General features: G+C 41.8%; 1 protein-coding gene across 2 annotated transcripts in view; it reads left to right on the forward strand.

Moving 5' to 3' along the window:
- SKAP1 (src kinase associated phosphoprotein 1) overlaps nucleotides 1–22,173 on the forward strand; it is a 382,247-nt gene that overhangs the window by 288,485 nt on the left and 71,589 nt on the right. For both annotated transcript variants that reach the window (XM_072646171.1, XM_072646172.1), the window contains exons 5-9: nucleotides 3,880–3,960; nucleotides 4,838–4,921; nucleotides 10,841–10,965; nucleotides 15,300–15,363; nucleotides 21,035–21,235. In XM_072646171.1, the coding sequence (XP_072502272.1) occupies nucleotides 3,880–3,960; nucleotides 4,838–4,921; nucleotides 10,841–10,965; nucleotides 15,300–15,363; nucleotides 21,035–21,235 (555 nt within the window). The remainder of the gene's footprint in view (nucleotides 1–3,879; nucleotides 3,961–4,837; nucleotides 4,922–10,840; nucleotides 10,966–15,299; nucleotides 15,364–21,034; nucleotides 21,236–22,173) is intronic.

The following is a 22,173-nucleotide window of genomic DNA, read 5'->3' on the forward strand; positions in this document are numbered from 1 at the left end:
TAGTTTATTGCAGGGTTGGGTGTGGGTGGGGTGCAAGAATTTAAAGGACCCTGGGTGGGAGAAGAATGTCTGAGAATTTCTTTTATCTTCATCTGCCATGAAAGTTGGGTGGCCATCACCACTATGGCAACACACTTTTCTATGGATCTTATCTTTATGACCCCACATCCCTCAGTTAAGTGGGTCTGTTCTTATGTGAGTTATAATGAGAGATTAGTAAGCATCATGGTGCAGGTTGTGGCACTGACATGCATCTGTCTGGTGCTTATTGCAAGGACTTCGACATTTAGGTCTATCCGAGAGAGCTGTCCATTTCCAATAAATGCACCCGTGGCCCATCTGTTCTTGTATTGTATTTTAAGGCTCATCACCAACTGTTGCTCTTGACAGGTGTGTAGATTTAATCACCACAAGATGTGGATTAAGCCATCCAGACTGTCTGCCACATCACCCTGTGTGTGACGCTCATGATGAGGCAGATGCTGTGCATTCACCAGTATCAACAATGCTTGATCAGTGGGACCCCTGGTTTGAGACACTGAGAGAAAACATCTTAATTACTATAGTACATTCCTGCCTTGATGTTTAGAGCTTTGTGCTAATGAGGCCAAAGTCACTCTTAGCTTCATGCAGAGGAGGATTCTGTTATGTCATGCAACTGGATGTCTTACACATAGTAGGCATTTAATAATTATTTTTGGACACATTGATGTTTTTCCCACATTCCTCGGCCTAGTCAGCTCTTTTGCAAAGGCATGTTGTGTACCATGGTGGGCCTCAGGGAAAGGAGAGTAGGAGCCTGGATATCAAACCATGATTTGAGGAAGGGAGAACAGGTATAGAATTTCAGGGTTGGAAGGGATCTCAACAGCCACCTTTTGAATCCAGACCATACCCCCCCCAAAAAGGTTCATTGCTACAGCATCAACAGGTAGTCCTAACAGCCTTCTTTTCTTGAAGACCTCCAGTAAGATGGAACCCACTAACAATTTCCAGCAGCAGCCTCTTCTCCTTTCAGATAGTTCTAATTAGGAAGTTTTTCCTAGAACCAAGCCTAAATTTACCTCTTTGCTTCTGGCTCTGCCCCCTAGGAGCAAACAGAATGAATTTAATTCTTATTCCCCTGAACACCCTTTTTAATAGGAAGGAAAACATCTTCCAAACACATGTATTACTAACTTGAAATTGAGCACTTCTGGCTAAGTACGTGCCAAACTCCATTCCTGGCCAACCAGAAAAAAGAAGAGAGAGAGAATTTGGCAACCCATTCTACCCACAGTCTTAGGAAACAAAATTTGACTGCTGGCAAAAGCAAGTGTCATTGAGGCCCCCTAATTCGTACTTCACTCCTATGCTCTCTAGACATCTTTATCCTTTCTGAAATGAGAACAGGGATATGTACATACACACACAGACACACACACAGACATATACACAGACATATACACACAGAGAGACTATGAATTAGCCCCTTATATTTCCGCTTTTTATGCAACATTATTTCTTTGTTTTCTTGGTGGTGACATTCTTGGGGGGAGAAGAAAGCCTCACGATGATAATGTACTGAAAGTAAATGAAATTAAATAAGCGAAGCCGTGCTCATCACTACTTCCTTCCCCCCTGGGTAATTCAATTCAAGCTCTCTCTCTGATGGCAACTCACAGGGACTGTCTCTGTCACCCCGCTGGGGCCTGGAGTCTTAACATCTAAATAAAAGTTTCACTCAAGCATTTTTTATGCTCCTGCCAGCAGGATCAGTGAGCTGGTGTGGGCACATTAATGTAATATTCATACTCACAGACTCTCCCTGCACACAAGGCAACATCTTCCCATTTTCATAATTATACATGTTCCATAAAATGGCATTTAGATTTGCATTTAAGAAAAGGGGGGAGGTAGAATTCCAATAAAACGTTTAACATGTCTTTTATGAGTCAGTCTCTTGGCATCTTCAGCAAGATGTTGTGTCTCAGGGTTTAACAAGGTCTTTAAAAAAAACTGTGTGAAAAAAGAATAGTAGAAAATTCTAAGCTCACTCGCCTCCCCCAGAGACCTCCAGCAGATAAATATCTTCAAAAGTCCCCTTTTGCTTGGAGCTTAATTGGAAGAAAGGAATACACTTTTGTCAAGTGTCTTCACCAGTGTTCAGGGGCTGTTTAAGCAGTATTTACAAGCTGATTCCTCAGCCCCTCCCAGACTGATTGATAAAGACTTTGCCCACTGCCCTCTTGAACAGTAGCATGCATAAAGGCCAAGAATTTGTAGGGGATTCTGGAAGAGAGGAAGGAATCCTAGAAAAAATGAACTTTTCTTCTGTTACTGTTTGTCCTTTGTATTCACCCTGAGACCTATTTGTGAGGATTTATAGCCAGCACAGAGTTTGCTAACAATAAAACACAAAGGTGAAAATGGGCTCCAAACAAAAAAGTTGACAATGGGCTTAAACTAGATGAAGGATCTGGTGCTGTAGACAAGCTAAGAAGGAAGAGAAGCTTACCTGATCTCCATTTGTTAAAAATGACTAATGCAACTGGTACAGGGACCCAGACTTGGATTAGTTTCATTAAGATAGTCCCTTTTTTTTTTTTTTAAGAACACCTTATGATCTCCTGAGATTCTCGAGACATTGAAGAGAGAATTTGAGAGATTTCACACACTCGGTGGTACCATGATGCATACCTCTATTTTTGTTTCCATGCATGTGTAGGGGAAGGTGCTCAGCATTTTTAAAAGCAAACTAAAAGAAATTGATTAGTGTTTGGGTAATAAAAAGACTCCAAATATATCTACCTTACCTTTTCCCCCTCCATTTTTCTCTAATGATGAAATCCGCCATTCTGATTTTTTTCTCTCCCCATCATTGTCTTTCTGACTTCCTCTTCCTTAATACCTCTGTCCTTTACTTTCCCCTTTAGAAAATGAGTAAAAAAGTCTAGTGGAGGCTAGTGGAAGATACCAACTTCTCAATAAATTTGTACCTAACAAGGCTAAATTGAAAGCCAAATGTGTTGCACAGTGCACAATTAAAGGCTGATGGGGGTTCCATATTCTTTCTCATCATTGTAGAAGTCTCAGACTCTTTTAAACTCTTTGAGATGATTTAAGGAAACTAGTGTTTTGGGCAACCATTGCTCTATTAACTTACATGCATACGTGTGTTTGCCTATGGCTCCCTGTAAGTTTGTGGGTTTTATTCAATACCTCCGTAAATCCTCCAATGCTGGGGGCGCATAGGCCTCAAGATATCAGTCTTTAACTAACATCCATTTGGGGTAGGTGCTTAGGTAAGGGATACCTGGATGCTTTGTAAACAGTGAAGCAGATGTGAGGAGAGACTGGGTATTTTGCAGAAAACTCCAGTGTCTCATTTAGAAATTATGTTCTTTTAATGAGGTTTGTGTTCATTATTCTGGGTGGCACAGTGGATAGACCTGGAGTCAGGCCATTCTCAGTACAATTCTTTTTTTTTTTCCTAGTACAATATAAGCAACTTGAGGACAGGACCAGAATCTTGAATTTTTCCAAAATTGAAGACGTTTAATTCATCCAACAAGCAAGTTATTAAATACTTCCCTGTCAATAACTTACTTATTGGATTGAATTGAATGTCTTCAATTTTGGAAACAATTAATTCTTGATTAATTGAATGTGGATTACCCAGTTTGGGAATCAACTTCCTGAGGTTTTTCTCCTCCCTTCACCAGTGATTGATGTGTGCTCAGGGAATTCCAATTCACATTCTTATTAATCTAAGGGAGGGAAGCATACTTAGTAACAAAATAATGTATTCCAATGACATGAAGTTTGTATATTTGCACGTTTGTTTGGGTGTTTTCTAACATGCTTTATTTAATCTTCTCTATCTCCTCTCCTCAATAGAAAGAGAAGAGATGATCACAAAACGGGCCCAGGAGCTGGAGGACATCATAAAGCAGGGGTACTTGGAGAAGAAATGCCGAGGTAATACTAATCACCTCCAATATGACTGAGAGCCAAGAACAAGAAGGGAGTCTGGGCCTAGTATAGACACTGAGGGGATTCAGCCCAAGATATCTGAAAACGGTGTGGTGTGGGGGAAAGAGCACACATTTGGAACCGTCATTCTGCATTGCACTGAAGCTGTAATGGCTTCAGCTCCTGGCCCTGCCACTTGCTAGCTATGTGACTTTTGGTAAGTCGCTTAGCTGCTCTGGGCCTCAGTTTCCTCATCTGTAAAGTAAAAGAGGTTAAACTACATAATCTCCAAGATCCTTTCTAGCTTCAGACCTACCAGTCTATATACAAGGACCATCTCTAAATACCCTGAAAAAAGTGTAATGGACCATATCCCCAAGGGGATACTTTTTGTGTCAGGTGTAAGAAGGCCCAAATTTAAATTCTAGGCAAGCCCAAGTCTGGACCATTTAACTCAGTTGGTTCAAGCACAGTGCTAATGAGCTCCAGCTCATGAACTTGAATGGGTAAATTAGCTTAGCACAGAGGCAGACTTTCTCCATGCCCTTAGCCTAGGGCATTATTTTTGTTTGCAAAAAAAAAAAAAAAACACAAGTGAAAAAAGGGCCTGAAAACAGAGGGGTGAATCAGAAATGTTAAAATGAAGCCAGGTGCAGGGATGATAGATAGAAGAAAGCCTTGATTCTGTACCCTACTGAGACCTGGTTCCTCAGCTCTGTGACTCAATATGGGATAACCTGTGGGAGTAAAGGGGAGGGTTTCACAGTCCATTAACCTGGGAAATAAAACAGGAACATGCCGGACAGTGTGTTGGTACATTTTACGGATTCTTCAAGTGGTTGTCGTTATCTGAATTTATGTCTGCTCCTGCTCCTTCGTTTAGATCATGGTTTCTTCGGCTCCGAGTGGCAGAAGCGGTGGTGTGTTGTCAGTAAGGGAATCTTCTACTACTACTCTAATGAGAAAAGTAAGTGTTCCCCCTTTGCACAGCAGCTGCTCACGCCTGGATCCAAAACCTCGGTAAATCCTCCAACGCTGGGGGCCCATAGGCCTCAAGACAGCAGTCTTTAACTAACATCTATTTGGGGTAGGTGCTTAGGTAAGGGATACCTTGATGCTTTGTAAACAGTGAAGCAGATGGGAGGAGAGACTGGGTATTTTGCAGAAAACTCCAGTGTCTCATTTAGAAATGATGTTCTTTTAATGAGGTTTGTGTTCATTATTCTGGGTGGCACAGTGGATAGATCTGGAGTCAGGAAGACTTGAGTTCAAGTCTGGTCGCAGATGTTTACTAGCCATATGACCCTAGGCAAGTCACTTAACTTCTGTCTGCCTCCATTTCCTCAACTGTAAATGGGTATGATAATAGCCATCTACCTCCCAGGATTATTGTAAGGATAAAATGAGGCAATCTTTTTAAGCACTTTACAGATTTTAAGGTGCTATATAATGCTAGCTATCATCATCATCATCATTATGGCTTTCAAAGTACTTTCCTCCCAGCTGCCCTATAAAGGCAGGTAGAGCAAGTATTATTATCTCCATTTTACAGGAGGAAAATGAGACTCAGAGACTTGCAATATTTCTGGTCACACAGTATCCAGAGATAGAAACCTAGTCTCTTGAATCTAAGTTTCTGGGAAATTTCCACTACTCCATACTGCCTTGGGAGCCCTGTTTGCTTCTTGGAAGACCATTCTGATCTTTTCCTGATAAGCCTTAGGAACCGGTCATTGTGACTTGTGATAGAAAACATTCATTACCTGGTAGCCAGCCTTCTAGCAATGAGCTTTTCTGAACTAAGCTAGACTCGTCCTCAGACCACAGACATCCCGGAGTTCATACTTCACAAAAGAGAATTAGAGGCCAAAAGGGATTTAAACAACATGCCACTCCCCCTCACTCATCCCCATCCCCAGAAATAAACACCCAAAGCTCAGGAAAAGGAGAGAGCAGACAAGGAAAAGCATTCTTAGAAAGAATGAACCACTTATATAATAATGATAATAAAAACTTTCAAAATAGTTTTAGTAGCTTAAAAACTGCACCAAAACTTTGGGAACAATCATAGAATCTACAACTAAAAAGGACATTATCGGTCTGGGAGTTTTTCATCTGCATGCTTAGTTCTGATTCAGTGGCCAACCAAAAGACCTTTTCTTCACCGCTGTTGGCAGACATGAAACGGTCATAGAAGACTTATACATACCCGGAAGTCCACCAAGCAATACACTGTATACATGTTTATAAGGCCCCTTCACCCTACCCCCGTTATTTTACTCACCATTTTGTTACTGAGTCATTTTGGGATTTTCTCGGCAAAGATACTGGAGTGGTTGTGTCATTCTCTTCTCCGACTCATTTTACAGATGAGGGAACTGAGGCAAACAAAGTTAAGTGACTTGCTCAGGGTCACATAGCTCGCAAGTGTCTGAGGCCAGGTTTGAATTCAGGAAGATGAGTCTTCCTGAGTCCCTGGTACTGATTCATAGTACCAGCTGGCTGCCCTTTACTCCCCATACCTTAAGCATAGCCTAAGTTTCCCTGCCTCCATGTCTTTGGTTAAGCCAGTCCCTACACTTGGAATGCCTGCCCCTTCCTTTCTCTCTGCTGCCCACCTCCATTTGTATAAATCATACCCATCTTCAAGGCCCAACTCAGTAACCCCTTTGCTAGGAAATCTTCCTCAGAGCCAGTAGAAATGACCCTTCTTTGGAAGTCTTTTGTTTATAACATCTTTTATTCAGTTATCCTGGGTTTGGAGAGGTTTGAGTTTTGTGTCATGGTTATTTGTGTACATGCCTTATCCTCCCTACGAGGTTAGAACCCCCATGAGGGCAACGATTGTGTCTTCCTTGTTTTTATATTTCCCCGAGAACCTCGCACATAATAGATGCCTAATAAATACTTGTCGTGTTTGAATTTAATTCTATCCTTTCAAATGGGTGCGGCCAGCTTTCTTTCTCTTCCTTCCACTACATCTTCCCCCTTCCCCTCCTTTTACCTCTTCTTCTTTCTACTCTGCTTTTCATTCCAAAGCCCAGATATACAGGCCAGTCCCATTCTAGTATTGCCCCTGACACTGCCTCAAATTCTAGAAGGGACATGATTAAGTATATATAGTACTTCCTACATGTAAAGCATTTAGCCCAGTACTTTACAAATATGATCTCATTTCATTTAATCATTATAACACTGTGAGGGAGATGCTATTATCCCCCTTTTTCTGTTGAGGAAACTGAGGCAAATAAAGTTAAATGACTTGCCCAGAGTCACACAACTAGTAGGTGTCCGAGGCCAGATTTGAACTCGAGTCTTCCTGACTCTAGGCCCGGGGCTCTATCGTACCATCTAGGAAGAACCAAATCCTGCTCAGAGAATAACCAGGCATCTACTCTAGTACTTATCTAGAATGACATTAACCTCCAGCAAGCTTCCAAAGGTAAGGAAAAGAGTGATAGAAACTCAAGGCCTTCAGACTTCCTAGAGGTCCAGCATCCTTAGGGTTTGCCTGCTTACTTAGTAAAAGTTGCCTCACTCACTGAACATTTTCATAATTAGCATCCCTGAATAATTTAACAGTGAGAAGAACACTGGACCAGGGATTAAGGTGACCAGAGTTCAAACCTCACCTCTGCTTCTTAGCACCTGTATGAAAAAAAAAGCTAGTCAAACTCTGCAGACCTCATAGGATTATAGATTTGGGACTGGATGAGACCTTAGAGCCCATCTAGTGCATCCTCCCTCATTGTAGAGATGGGAAAACTGAGGCCCAGGGAGTTCAAGTGACTTCGTCTAAGTTTCACAGGAAGCAGGGCCAGGAGTCAAATGTAGGTCTCTAGATCCAAATCCAGACCTCTTTCCATCGCACTATTTTTTAGAATGGAGACTACCATGAGTTACCAGTTGTACCCGCCATCAGGCTATAATGAATGCCATTAATGTGGCAACTGCAAGTACAGTAAAAAGGTTGACTTTCCAGCCCTGGGCGGTATACTTTCCAGCCCTGAATCCTGTCATGCTGTGAAGTCAGCACGCTCATTCCTGACTAGGGGGGAGGAATGAAACCAGTAACTGTAGCATTCCTAAATCTGAATTGCACGTACCCATCCCATCATAGAATCCTAGATTTAGCTATGATCATAGCTAGGAGGGACCTAAGGTCATCCGATCCAATCCCCTTCACTTTATTTATCTGTTTATTTATTTCCTTTCTCTGTCATTAATTATCAGTGCCCCACCAACTGAAGCCGGGGTTCTATATCCTTCAGAGGTACAGACTGAAAAGAAGTACTTGAATAAATTGGGATTTGGAGTCAAAAAACTAAGATTCCTATCCCATCTCTGCCACTTAGCCTCAGTGTGACTTTGGGCAAGAAAAACTTCCCCTCTTTGGGACTCAGTTTCCTTATCTATAAGGGACTCAATGACCTCTAAGTTCCCTTTCAACTAGAAATCTATCATCCTATGAGCTTTTTTATTTTAAAATCTGTCATTTATTTTTAAACATTTTTTAAAATTTTGAGTTCTAAATTCTCTCCCCTCCTTCCTTTTAAAATGAGAAAGTGGAGGCCCAGAGAGATTAATTAACTAATTAATTAATTTGCCCAAGGTCCAGTTCATGTTTATACTTCATCTCCTTTCCATGTGCTGTCTCTTCCCCTGTGCCATCATCCTCTCTCCACAAGCCCCCCAACTACAATTCCTTCTCACATTCCTGAGCAGGTGAGCCAGCCTGTTTTGTTTGGTTCAAATCTTCAAACAACCCATGTAATATATGTGTCAACGTGGAAGTATTTTGCTATTGCCCTTGTATAAAAATAGGTGGCTTATGTCTCGAACCAGCCCAGGCTTCTCTAGATATATGACCACATATGTCTTCCATTCATTCAGAAATCCTTTATCCTCGTGGCTTTAAAAGAGAGAGAAAGAAATCCATGCTTTTATTGACCATTTTGCCATCAGGGTGAAATAAAATCTGGTGACCAAAGAAACAACAAAACATTTTAGTGGCCAGTTAGAACAAGGAGGGATACTTTAACAAAAAAGATTCTGGTGTCAAAAACCACTGCTCCATGACTCCCTTCTCGCCAGTTACTTCTTATTACACCCAGGACATTCTGTAAGTACAGAATGGCTGTGTATTTCTTTGAGCTCAACCAGGTGAGGATAGCTATGGATGCAGGGAAGCCAAGAACTGTTTCTACTATTTCTCCCACTTCTATCATCTATGTTGTCTTTATCAAAAACGTCAAGGAAGTAAGGAAACAAACATTTAATAAGCTCCTACTGTGTGCCAAGTCACCGCACTAAGCACTTCACAAATATGATCTCATTTGATCCTCACAACAACCCTGGGAAGTGTAAGCTGTTACTATCCCCATTTTTCAGTTGAAGAAATTGAGATAGACAGGTTAAGTGACTTGCCCAGGGTCATACAACTAGTATCTGAGGCAGGATCTGAACTCAGGTTTTCCCGACTGGCCAGGCGTTCTATCCACTGTGCCACTTAGCTGTATTTATTTAAAGGGTCTGGTTCTGTATTTCCCTTGACAAAAGAAATTAGATCCTACCGTCCCTGCCTTTTTAGGAATTTACAAGCAGGAAACAACATGATCATACACAGACTCCCTAAAAAGCATCTTTCTCTATATCTTTAAAATTTTTTCTGTTCCTCATATTAGAAGAATTTGACTCATTGTACTTAGTCCCAGAGGGCAGAGCTCAGAGCAGTGAGTAGAAGTTTCAGTATCTATTTTGGCTCCATGTAAGGAAAAGCTTCTAACCATTAGAACAATCCAAAAGAAAAGCAGAATGGGCTTGTGTAAAAAGTCATGGCAGGGGTGGTCCCCTCACTGGAGGTTTTAAGCAGAATCTGAATCATCACTTGTTGGAGATGTGTTTGAGGACCTTATTCTCCAGGTTCTTGTTCTCACACCAGATAGCCTCAGGGATTCTGTGTTACACCATGACCTCTGGCTGTCAAAGAAGGAAGCTTGAGGTTCCCTTTCTCTTCAGCGTTTCAGAACATTCTTTTCTTCCTCTATATCCTTCCCAAAGGTCCCCCCACCATCAATATGAAGTGTGGAGTGGCTAGGAATAGAGGGGAGAGAAAGGTAGAGATTATCTGGATTAGAAAGGATCTAACTATTCTAATTCATCCCTCCCCCTCCCCATCTGATTTCTGCTCAGGATAGTCTAGAATTTGCCCAGAGACCTTGGAAAGGACCTTAACCTCTGGCAAGATTCCAGAGGTAGGGGAGGTGACTCAAGCCCCTAGTGTCCAGGAGTCTTTTAGGATATGCCTACCAGAATGGCAGTTTATGTGTACAAATAACATGGTATGATTTTTCTCTAAGAGAATTCCTCACCAGTTAGACCTCTATAAGATGGGTTAAAAAGAATGGTCATTTTTTCATCATTTTTCCTCTGCCATCAACCCCTCCCCCCCATCCCTTACTTGAGGCGATGGCTTCATAGGGTAAGGACCCAGTGGTGTTAGGCACCCTCTGCTGCTGTCCCTGCTCTTGGTATGAGCTCTGCTGCCCCTCATAACAATGATTCAGCACTGCAGTGGCCTTCAAAAGCCCCGCATGACCAGCCCTACACTCCCAGCAGTAATCATCCCTCCTTTCTCTGCTATTATAGATCTCTTAACATTCTAATAAATTCTCCCTCTCTGTTGTACTCTTCTGGCACAATGACCTTTCCTGTTGCATTCCCCCAGCCAGGCAGCAAGCCATCTTTGCTTTGCTCTTACAATAACCTCTTACTGCCCTTTTCTCATAACCTTTCCCTGACCCCTGTGACCCCTCCGGAATGGCATAGCTGACTTTCATGCCAGGGAATGTAAGATCTCTCAGGACATGGCTTTACTCTTTTCTAGGTAAGCAGCCCAAAGGGACCCTTTTCATCAAGGACTACAGTGTACAGATGGCCCCCCACCTGCGACGAGATTCCAAGAGGGAGTCCTGCTTTGAGCTGACCTCGCTGGACAGACGAAGCTATGAGGTATGAGGAACCCCTTGGAGCCTCCTCTCCCTCACTATCTGCAGCCTCGGAAGACGTGATTTCTGTTCTAGTGTCCATCACTTTCCAGTCATCATCGAACAAGTGCCTCCTGTTTGCTGGGCACTGTGGGTTCATACACAAAAGTGAGACAATCCCTGATGCTTATTTCTCACCTGGGATCTGTCCTCTCCTTACTGGACTGACCTCTATGATGCCATGCCCTTTCCTAGGGTCTCTGTGTTCCACCCACATCCCAGATACTCGGTGGGACAGGGTTTCAAACTTATCTTTTCATCTTCTCCGCTTCGTTACGACATGCTCACTCCTCTCCCTGCCATCCTCACATCACAGACTGCTCTCTTGTCTGTTTCAGCACGCAAGCTAATTCCTTCTGCATAATCTCTGACTTAGGCATAGATTTGCCTCCCCTTTCCTGTTACTCTGTCCTGTCTTCTCTTTCTGTCCTCCACATAGTTGCTTCCTTCCTCTCCCTCTCCTTTTCTCTCTCTCTCCCTCCCATTCTCTCTCTCTCTCTCTCTCTCTCTCTCTCTCTCTCTCTCTCTCTCTCTCTCTCTCTCACACACACACACACACACACACACACACACACACAAATTCCTTTTTACATGCTGGCGATTTTATCTTCTATGGGTACAAGCATAGGACATTTTAGCTTATTGTGAAGAAAAGGGATGCTATGCTAAAGTCAGTCCTACTCATGATTGTTATCCTTTTGATTAATAGATATCTACTAATGCTCTGTCTGTAAACTTTTAGCTCTTATATAATTTATATGGATTATATAAAATTATATAACATATAAGTTATAGTATATATAAAATATGTAAATTAACTAGCATTTCACAGAGAGTCAAATATCTATGTTCATTCATTTCCTCTGAAACTTGGAACATTTTCATAGGGTCCCTAGTAATCTGAGGTTTTCTGAAATTAGATATGAGATACATAGATAGATGTAAATATAATTGTACACATATATACACACATATACATACACACACATATATATGTATATATGTAAATATATGTTGGTAAATAGGTACAAAAATAAATTATATTGTATGTATGCCTTTAAGTCTTCTTTACAAAATTCTCAGTTCAGCTCAAATGCAGCCTCCTCTTGGAAATCTTTCTGATTTTTCCCCAACTACAGCAGATACTTCCTATCCACCTCCGAAATTATTTTGCATTTTGTTTATCTGCATACATGTTATTTCCCTACTGAAGAACATACGCTTCTCAAAGACCACGCCTTTCTTCCTCCTTCTCTTGTCTTTGTAGCTCAAGTACCTACACAGGGAATAGAAAAGTAGAGCAGGCACTTAATGAATGTTTATTGAATTGCATTGAATTGAATTCTAGAATTGGCAGATCTTCCTTTGTTCACTTTCCAATCACATTCACATTTCCAATAATCTTTTCCAATATTTGATCAATCTTTATAAGATTGTAGGTGCAAAGTAGACTCCGCTTAAAGGGTCATCAAGTCTAACCTTCTTATGTTATAGATGAGGAAATTGAAGCATGAAAGAGTGAAATGACTTGTCCAAGGTCACTTAGATTATAAGGAGAAAAAATAAAACATTATTTTGGGTCCTCTAACCTCAAATCCACCACTCTTTCCACTGGACTGTCAATATTAGACCATTTATGTACTACTTTAAGGTTTGCAAAGCACTTTACATGTGTCATGTGATCATCACAACCCTGGAAGATAGGTGCTATTATTGTCCCCATTATATAAATGAAAACTAAGGCAGACAGAGTTCAAGTAATTTACCCAGTCACATACCTAGTAAATGCCTGAGGCAGGATTTGAACTCAGATCTTTCAGATTCTCAAGTCCATTGTGTCAGCTAGCTGCCTTACAGATTCTATAATCATTTTGAAAGTTTTGTGAAAATGCTTTAATCTTAACTTTTTCACTCTATCTTTTCCCTCCTCTGAGCTTATTTCTTTACCTGTAAAATGGAGTAATAAGGTCATAGGACCTGGAGGTAGAAGGGACCATAGAGGTCATCTAGTTCAAATCCCCCACTTTTATACCACTGACGAGACTTGAAACCCTGAGAAGTTAAAGTGACTTGCCCATAGTCACACAAGATGATAAGTAGGAGAACGGGGATTTGAACTCAGAACCCTCCAACTCTAAATCCAGTGTTTTTCTTGTCTCTTACTTTAAATTGTCATGTTATAAAACAGTAGCAGAGTTTATTAGGAATAAAGAAATAAACAGCACCAGACTTTTCATGTTACATGTCCAAGTCTGAATCTTGTCCCAAACAGGCCAGATCATAGAACTGTTGTCCAGGGAGGTACATTTTTAAGTTGTCTGTTTCAAATAAAAAAATTAACAAGAGTTGGATTTTTAGAGTTGAATATTGTGGGCCTGCCATCTTTTCCAGGCTATCTGCCCATGATAGTACTTTTAGCTTTGCCTTCTTTTTCATTAATGTAGTACAAACGTTCTTCATCTCATCCCAAAGCTACAGCAATAGCCTCCCAAGTATTTTCTTCACCAACAGAACTTCCTGCTGAAGTCTGTCCCATATATAGTTGCTAGAATTACTTCCCTTAGATAACCTTTTCACTTAGTCACTCCACATATAAAAAATTTATAATGGTTTAATATTGTCTGTCACTTAAAAAAAGCAGTTTGATCAATATACTTGGTTTTTTTGGATCACAACCACTCCTCAAAAAGCCACCAAAGGGTCCTCTCTTATTTGAAAAACAAACAAACAAAAACAGTTAAACAAAACAAACTAATATGATGACTGTGCTTATCAGAGTGTGTAGTATTCTGCATCCATGGTCCTCCATCTCTTCTTGGTCATCGTTCACTTCAAAGACGGCCAATGACATCTCAGGGTGATGTCTTGAGTTTTGCAAGAAATGGATTTAAATGAGACCGAGCTGAACGAAGTAAGAAAGAAGGCGTATTCCAAGGATCATTCGACATTGTATTGTCAATTATATTCTATTTAAACTACTCCTCAAAGTATTCAAAAGCTCTTCCAGCAACTTTGCCCCCACTGTCACCTCTCCACCCTTCTCAGCAAAAGTCCTTACTCCAACTAAGCGTCTAATCTGCCCCTCATTCTTTCCCTGCCCGTTTACTCATTTCCCCACATGGATCTTTCTGAATGTTATCTACGTGTCATGACATTCTTCTCCTTCTTATTCTACCAGTTCTTTAAGTCTCTAATAAAACCAAGGTAATCCCAAACCACCATGACCACTTCCCTATTCTGGATCCATCCAATATCCCTGGAGTCTATTCTGTTAACATCGTTCTGTACTTTCCATTGTACCGTTTTGTTTTGATTTCATGGGCCTCTCCACATGTGTATCTGCTATTAGATTGAATGTCTTTTGAGCATTTCTTTTTATTACTGTAATTAATCATAACATTTATACAGTGCTTAACAATTGGCAGAGCACTCTACATACATTATCTCATTTAAGCCTCACAAAAAAAGCCTCACAACATGGGAGGTAGGTATTATAGATATGATTGTCCCCATTTTCAAGACGAGAAACTGAGACTCAAAGAGGTTTCCAGGGGCAGCTACGTGGCACAGTGAATAGAGTGCCAGGCCTGGAGTCAGGAAGACTTAGATATGGCCTCAGATACTTCCTAGCTGTGTGGGCAAGTCACTTAACCCTGTTTGCCTCAGTTTTCTTATCTGTAAAATGAGCTGGAGAAGGAAATACAAAGCACTCCAGTGTCTTTACCAGGAAAACCCAGAAAAATAGACAGACAGACAGACAAACAGACAGAGAAAGAGAGAGAGAGAGAGAGAGAGAGAGAGAGAGAAAACCCAAAAAGGTGTCATGAAAAGTTGGATGTGGCTAAAAACAGCTGAACAACCACAGAGTGATTTGTCTGTGGTCACACAGCTCATAGATGTTGGAACCCAGGTCTTCCTGACCCCAAGCCTAGTACTCTGTCCACTTTTCTGTGCCACCCTCTTTATAACCTCTCCTCGTTGTACCTGGTAGTTGTCTATTCAGTAATTAGTGTAAACACCTGGTATGAGACTGATTTGAGTCAGTGCAAAGCTGAATCTCTCTAGCAGGCACACTTCTGTTCTGTGTATGCATAAGTGCATCTTCCTCATTGTTAAAGAAGATGTACAGGATTTGATCTGAATCCAGGGCAGTCAGGAAATGCTGAGCTCTGCAAGCTTAAAGCCCTGACAGATTTTCGACTGCCCACTTCCTTTTCCTATGCCTCCCTACCAGGGGTCATGGCAATTTTAGTGAAGTATTTGGAAGGTGATAAATTAACTCACTCATTCTTTCTCCAGTTTACAGCTATTAATCCAGCTGAAGCCAGAGACTGGGTGGACCAAATAAGTTTCTTGCTGAAGGGTAAGTATCATTAATATAGGAACAGTTGAAATTACTTGGCATGCAGATGATCTAGAGCTGCCTGTGAAATACCAAAATTTTTCCTGTCCATCATCGCAAATGACAGCAATCGTAATAATAGTAAGATTTATATAGACATATATATATTGCTTTCAGTCTGCAAAGAGTTTGCCAGATATTTTCTCATTTGATCCTCGTAACAACTGTCCAAATTTGGTGTTATCATTATCCCCATTTTACAGATGAGGAAACTGAGGCAAACAAGGCTAAGTGACTTGCCCAGGGTCACACAGCTAGTAAGTGTCTGATGTCAAATTTGACCTAGGGTTTTCCTGTCCTTCAGTCTACCCACTATGCCACTTAGCTGTCCTCTAATAAAAGGATTGTCAGTCTCCAGTGATTAGAGATCTTCTATATAGTCCAGCCCCTTCCTTTTAAAGCTGAGGAGAGAGGTCCAGAAGGGAAGAAACAAGTAGTAGGCAATTGGGAGACTTAATAGAAAGAAGGTTGGTTTGGGAGTCAGGAAAACTCTTAGGTTCATATCCAGCCTCAGATACTACTAGCTGTGTGACCTTGGGCAAGTCACCTAATCTCTGTCAGCCCTAGTTTCCTCAGCTGTCAAACAGGTATAATAGCACCTCCCCTACTGGGTTGTTGTGAGGTTCAAATGTGATATGTAAAGTGTTTGCAAACCTTAAAGTCGTATAAATGTTACTTATTAGCATGAGGAGGAGACCCACACCAGTGGGCTTTGGGACTGGGGTTACAAGCTTTGTTTGGTAATTTGTCAGTTGTGACCCCATTTGGAGTTTTCTTGAATAATGTACTGGAGTGGTTTGCCATTTCCTTCTCTAGCTCATTTTACAGATAAGGAAACTGGATCAAACAGTGTGAAGTCCAGGGTCACATAGCTAATCAGTGTTTGAGACCAGATTTGAACTCAGGAGGATGAGTCTTCTTGACTCCAGGCCTGGTGCTCTATCCACTGTGTCACAGGCTATATAAAGAGAACCTTAATATAAGGAAGAGACCTTAATGAATATAATCCAATGGTTTTCAAAGTGTGCTCTGGGGATCCTAGTGAGTCCCTGAGACTCTTTCAGGGGGTTTATGAGGTCAAAACTATTTTTATAATAATATGAAGATGTTTTACTTTTTAGTGTGGCAAATATAAATAGATATATAACCCACATTAACAAATGGGGCAGCTAGGCCATACAGTGGATAGAGAGTGCTGAGCCTAGAGTCAGAAAAACCTGAGTTTAAATATAGCCCAAAGCTGTATGACCCTGGGTAAGTCATTTAACCTCAGTTTCCTCATCTATAAAATGAGCTGGAGAAGAAAATGGTAAACCACTCTAATATCTTTGCCAAGAAAATCCCAAAAGGGGTCATGAAGAATTGGACACAACTGAAACAAACAACTACAGGGAGAGGAAGTAGAATCCTAAATAGTTTTTAAAAGTGTCTGGAAGGAATGCTAAGTAGCACAGTGAGTAGAGTACCATCCCTGGAATCAGGAGAACCTGAGTTCAAATCCATCCTCAGAAACTTGAGACACTTACTAGCTGTGTGACATTGGACAAGTCACTTAATCCCAATTGCCTTGCCTTTCCCCTTCCAAAAAAAAAGTGTCAGGAAGTTCCAAGACCAAAAATCTTGAGAACTGCTGATCAAGTCCAGTAACCTGTCCCAATTACCCGTGCCTCCATTCCAGGCTACATTGTACTAATTTGTACTGGCAACTTTAAATTTGAATAATTGGGTGACATGGGAAACACTGGCATAGGACCTCCCAGCATGGCGTGCCAACCTTAAAGAAGGTGCAATTCTCTGTGAGTGAAGCAGAGTTGCAGTAGCTCAAAAGAAACGGGAGACGTTCAAATGTAGATGCATCTCCACTCCAAAGGTTCATGTGGACTATTTGTGCCCAACCTGTAGTAGAGCCTCCCAAGCTCATATTGGTCTGATCTGACACTGTCAGGCACCCTGTACCTTCACCCCAGCATGGTAATGTCATTTTGGTCCTCTTCAAGAACCAAGGACAACAGTCACTTTGAATTTATTTGTATTTAATCTGCTAATACTTATACATGTATTTGTCTTCTCCCTTATTAAAATGTAAGTTTAAAAGTAGGAACTGTTACATTCTTCATATTTATATCCTTAGCAGCTATCTCAGTGTCTAATATCTAACAGGTACTTAATAAATGCTTATTGATTGATACAGTGTCATAATTTTATAAAAGATAAAACTGTGGCCCAGAGAGGGGAGATAATATCAGTAAGCAAAGCATATACTCCTGCCTGGAAAAGATCCTTCAGGGGTGGGGAACCTGCAGCCTCAAGGCCACATGTGGCCCTCTAGGTCCTCAAGTGCAGCCCTTTGACTGAATTCAAACTTCACAGAACAAATCCCCTTAAGAAAAGGATTTGTTCTCTAAAACTTGGACTCAGTCAAGGGGCTGCACCTGAGGACCTAGAGGGTTGCATGTGACCTTGAGGCTGCAGGTTCCCCACTCCTGTAGTGCGTAGAGATGGAGGGAAACTCCAAGATCATTTTGTCCAGTCCTTTCATTTTATAGAAGAGAAAACTACTTGTTATTGTTGAGTCGTTTGTGACACACCAGGACTTCTAATTTCCACTACCTCTCAAAGTCTGTCCAAGTGCATCCTCATTGTTTCCATGACACTATCCATCCATCTCATCCCCTGCCTTCACCTTCTCCTTTTGCCTTCAGTCTTTGCCAATATCAGGCTCTTTTTGCAATGAGTCCCATCTTCTCATTACATGGTCGAAGTAATTAAGCTCCCTTACCATAGCAGTCTGATTGAGGCCCAGTAAACAAATCACAGTAGAGAAACTGGGCAGAAAAACCTCTGAAATCATCCAGCTCACCCCAAGTCTGCACCTATGCTGCAGGGTACCAGGGAGATTCCACAGTCTGGCAACGACTCACTCCTGTGGTTCATAACCATGAATTTCTCCCCTGTCCCTAATTTAAATTCAGCCTGTTACAGTGCAGGCCCCACTCCTTCCTATTCTGCCCTCAGCAGAGAGAGGCAGCCTAGAGCAGGGTATGGTGGTGGGTTTATTCAGGGCCCTGGAGGGTTAAAAACAAGCTGCTTGTTTGCCATCACCATTCAGTTTGGGTGGAGAGTGCAGCCTGAGGCGTGGTATCTCTGCTCTTGGAGCACCCTCTGCTGGGCAGTGTAGCCTCATGACAGGTCAGAGGCAGTGTGGTCTGCAAGGAGGCTTCTTGGCATTCATTGACCTGACAGGTAGACTGAGCTAGCTCAGAATCCATATCCCGAAATTGTCCGATCTAGACAGTGTTTGTTCATGTTTCAGAGCAGCCAAGGCCCTGCCTCCTCAGGAAGAGGGAGCAAAGTCCAACTTTGTGTTTAACCAGTGGGGAGATCTCTCTGAACCAGGAATTCCAAGCCTCATCCAGCTTAGAATTGTTTTCATAGATGAAAAGGAGCACAGTTGCGTTCTTTGCAAAGAATTGCCCTTGTCCTCGGGTGGGCCTTTGCCGTCATGAGAACATCCCATAGAATAAAGTAGAACGAGGCAAACACAAACGTTGATGGAGACAACAGCGTACCGGCGGATCTAGGTGCCCTGGATTTATGCATGTAATATACTCCTAAGTGTGTAAACCTCCATAAAGCTCAGTACAACTTTATTGAGCTTTTACCCTGTGGTCCTTTCAGAATCCCACATTGAAGGAATTATCCATTCCATTTATTTTTTAAAAACAAACAAAATAACAACATATGAACAAAGGCACAGATGTGCCTTTGATCTCTTCCTCATATCAGGGGGCTCCAGAATTTTAGATGAAAATGATTGCACACCCTTTATTAAAAGCAATATTAAAAGTTAGTACCCTGTGAAATCCGAGTGGAAAGACTGTGTATCCTTTCCTTCCCTAGAGTGGAGATGGTTTCATTCACCTGTAAAGTACCCTCAACTGAAGGGAAAACCAAAAAAAAAAAAAAAAAAAAAGGCTTTCTAGGGTACTCAGTGTCCCACGTCAGAGAAGAACAGGACATCTGCTTATTAAGAATCACACGACTGTGTCCCTCTGGTGCCCCGATGCAGGCCGATGGTGCTAAGTCTCAGCTTCACTGTGCAGTGACCCACTTTATGGTCAACGGACTTTATAACTGCACAAGGAAATTGCTGTGGCTGCAATTCATTTCAAATCAATTCTGCCCACATTTATTAAACCCTCCACCCTGGGCAAGGACCCCTTCTGGGCACAGGGCCTACCCAGACAAAAATCAAGAGCTCTCTACCTTCAAGGAGTTTACCTTCTACTATGGGGATACAGTGCCCTGTCTAGCAGTATGACAAGAATGAAGCAAGTACTTATTACTGGGTGGGGGCAGAGAGGGAGATCAAGGAAGGCTTCATGGAGGAGGCAGCAAATGAGTTGTGCTTTAGGTCCCAGAGGTAAAATTAAGAAGGGAATACGTTCTAGTCAAAGGAAAGAACTAAGGCAGAGGCAAAAGATAGGATGTCATCTGCCAGCAACAACAGCTGGATTGTAGAGGGTGTGAAGAGGAGAAACATGAAATAAGGCCATGGACTTAGGGGTTGGCAAGCCCTCAGAGGCTGTCCAGTGCAGCCCACTTTACGGATTGATTTAATTAAGACCCAGAGAAGAGAGGAGGAGATTTGACAAAAATCACACCAGCAGTAAACTTCAGACACTGGATATGAACCCAAATCTTCTGGCCCCAGAACCAGAGTTCTGGAGATTCGGCAGAGGGGCCTGGGCCAGGAGATGGATTATGGCAGATTCCTCACCGCTGAGGAATCTGCATTTTACCCTAGAGGGAACCACTGGGGATTTTTGAGTAGAAGGGTGACACTGACCAGGTCTGTGTTTTAGGAATATCAGTTTGGCATCTGGGAGAGGAGGGGAGGGAAAGAGGGAAGAATTTCACCTCTGATCATGTCCATTCATTAGATATTTCACTTAAATCCACTTCACTTGCATGTCATGACATCACCTCCCTAATGTCATGGTCCTCTTCGAGAATGAAGGACAGACAAGCAGCTATCTTTGCCTACTTTATTTATACCTTTGAGGTTTCGGTGGTAGATTTTTGTTGTTTTTTTTTTTATTCCACTTCTTGTTGTGACCCTTGTATAAATTCCCCCAGCTGTCCTGAAGCCCTCCAGACCAAAGTCCAGAGGATGAAGATCACTAACAAGATGTGCTGTATTCAATTGCCCAAGCCACCATTGATCCCCATAAGCCTCTCATACCTTAGAGAACCCCTGGAGAGGCCTCTTCTCTATTTTCTCCTCACCCAGCAATGCTGACTTGTCAACACTTTTCTGCCTCGTCCTCATGCACTCACACATGAGCATACCCTCCCCCACACACATGCACCCACCCTCACTTCCCAAGGTTGCTTCATCCTGATCAAGTTTTATAGCAGGACAGGATTTATGTTGATGGTTTAAACCTTACACAGTGTTCATCTGGCCTTTTCTCTAGATTTCCTGCCATGGGGACCACATTAAAAATAACAGCTCTTAACCTAGTATTTCCATTTTCTTTTGACGTGTTTTATTCCCTGGACTTCTCCTCTTTTTCGGCTCTTTTCCTTCTCTCCATATTAACGCTTTTGCTGTCCTTCGCCCTGGCAGATCTGAACTCTTTAACCATCCCTTATGAAGAAGAGGAAGAGGAGACGTATGATGATATTGACGACTTTGAGTCCTCAAATACCGGTCCACACTGCAAACCTGTCATCTTTCCTGGGAATTTGGGGAAAAAAGAAACCGAGGTGGAAGAGAACCAGGAGAATGAGGAAGAAAAGGAAGAAGATATATATGAAGTCCTTCCAGGTAAAAACATGTAATGTCTACCTTCACTTCCAGTTTAAATATCTCTAGAACTGTTTAAAGGACAGGCTTTGATAAGCTCTTCTCACCTTCTAAAGGGAAGAAATGTGGGACCAATCCCTGGGAATCTTCTTGGAGTCCCAGCATGGAGAGCTCTCTTGATCTGACAACAAAATGAATTTATAGACTCTCAGAGTTGGAACGGAACTTCAAGGCCATCTGTAGCATGGGTACAGCATCCCAACAAGAGCTCCCATGTTATGTGATTTAGATAAAGGAGTGTGCTGATACATGTTTAATAACTGACTCTCCAGAGGGGAAAATGTTCACAGAAGACACTTTTAAGTTTAATCTTCATTATTAAACCTTTTATCCATCAGTTTCTTAGGTCGAAGCGATCAAAACAAAATGACAAATGGAGCCTTGATTTGTAATGTTTGCCAATTTCTGAAGTAAAAATGCCCATGTAGAAAATTTAACAATTGGCTGCCCCAGCACATCACTGCTTAGATGCTAGTCTCCATCCTTCCTGTCGCCTTATGGGAGCAAAGAATAAAATGTCTGGAGATCCTAAGGTCCTTTTCTGGGTCTACTACTAGCTGACTGGGAAGCCTTGGGTGAGCCACCTCATTTTCTCCAACTCTCAGCTTCCTTCTTTGTGTCATAATAAATGACAACAGTGAATAATAAAGGTAACCATGACATGGTAAATAAAGAGCTGGGCTCAGGGTCAGAAAGACCTCCTGTACTTTTCCAGCTGTGTGACTCTGGGTGTAATGTAATCTTTCATTGTTCTAGACAACTCTCTGAAACTGGAAGGAGCCCAGAAAGTGCCCGCCTGCATTGGTAAAGGGAATTTTCTTACCCAAGTATCCCCTCTATCAATGAAACCACAGTCCCTATCCTACAATGAGCTGCTATTGGGTTTGCAAAGGAAGAAG

The sequence above is a fragment of the Notamacropus eugenii genome, chromosome 2 (assembly GCF_028372415.1).
Source record: "Notamacropus eugenii isolate mMacEug1 chromosome 2, mMacEug1.pri_v2, whole genome shotgun sequence".
Lineage (NCBI taxonomy): Eukaryota > Metazoa > Chordata > Mammalia > Diprotodontia > Macropodidae > Notamacropus > Notamacropus eugenii.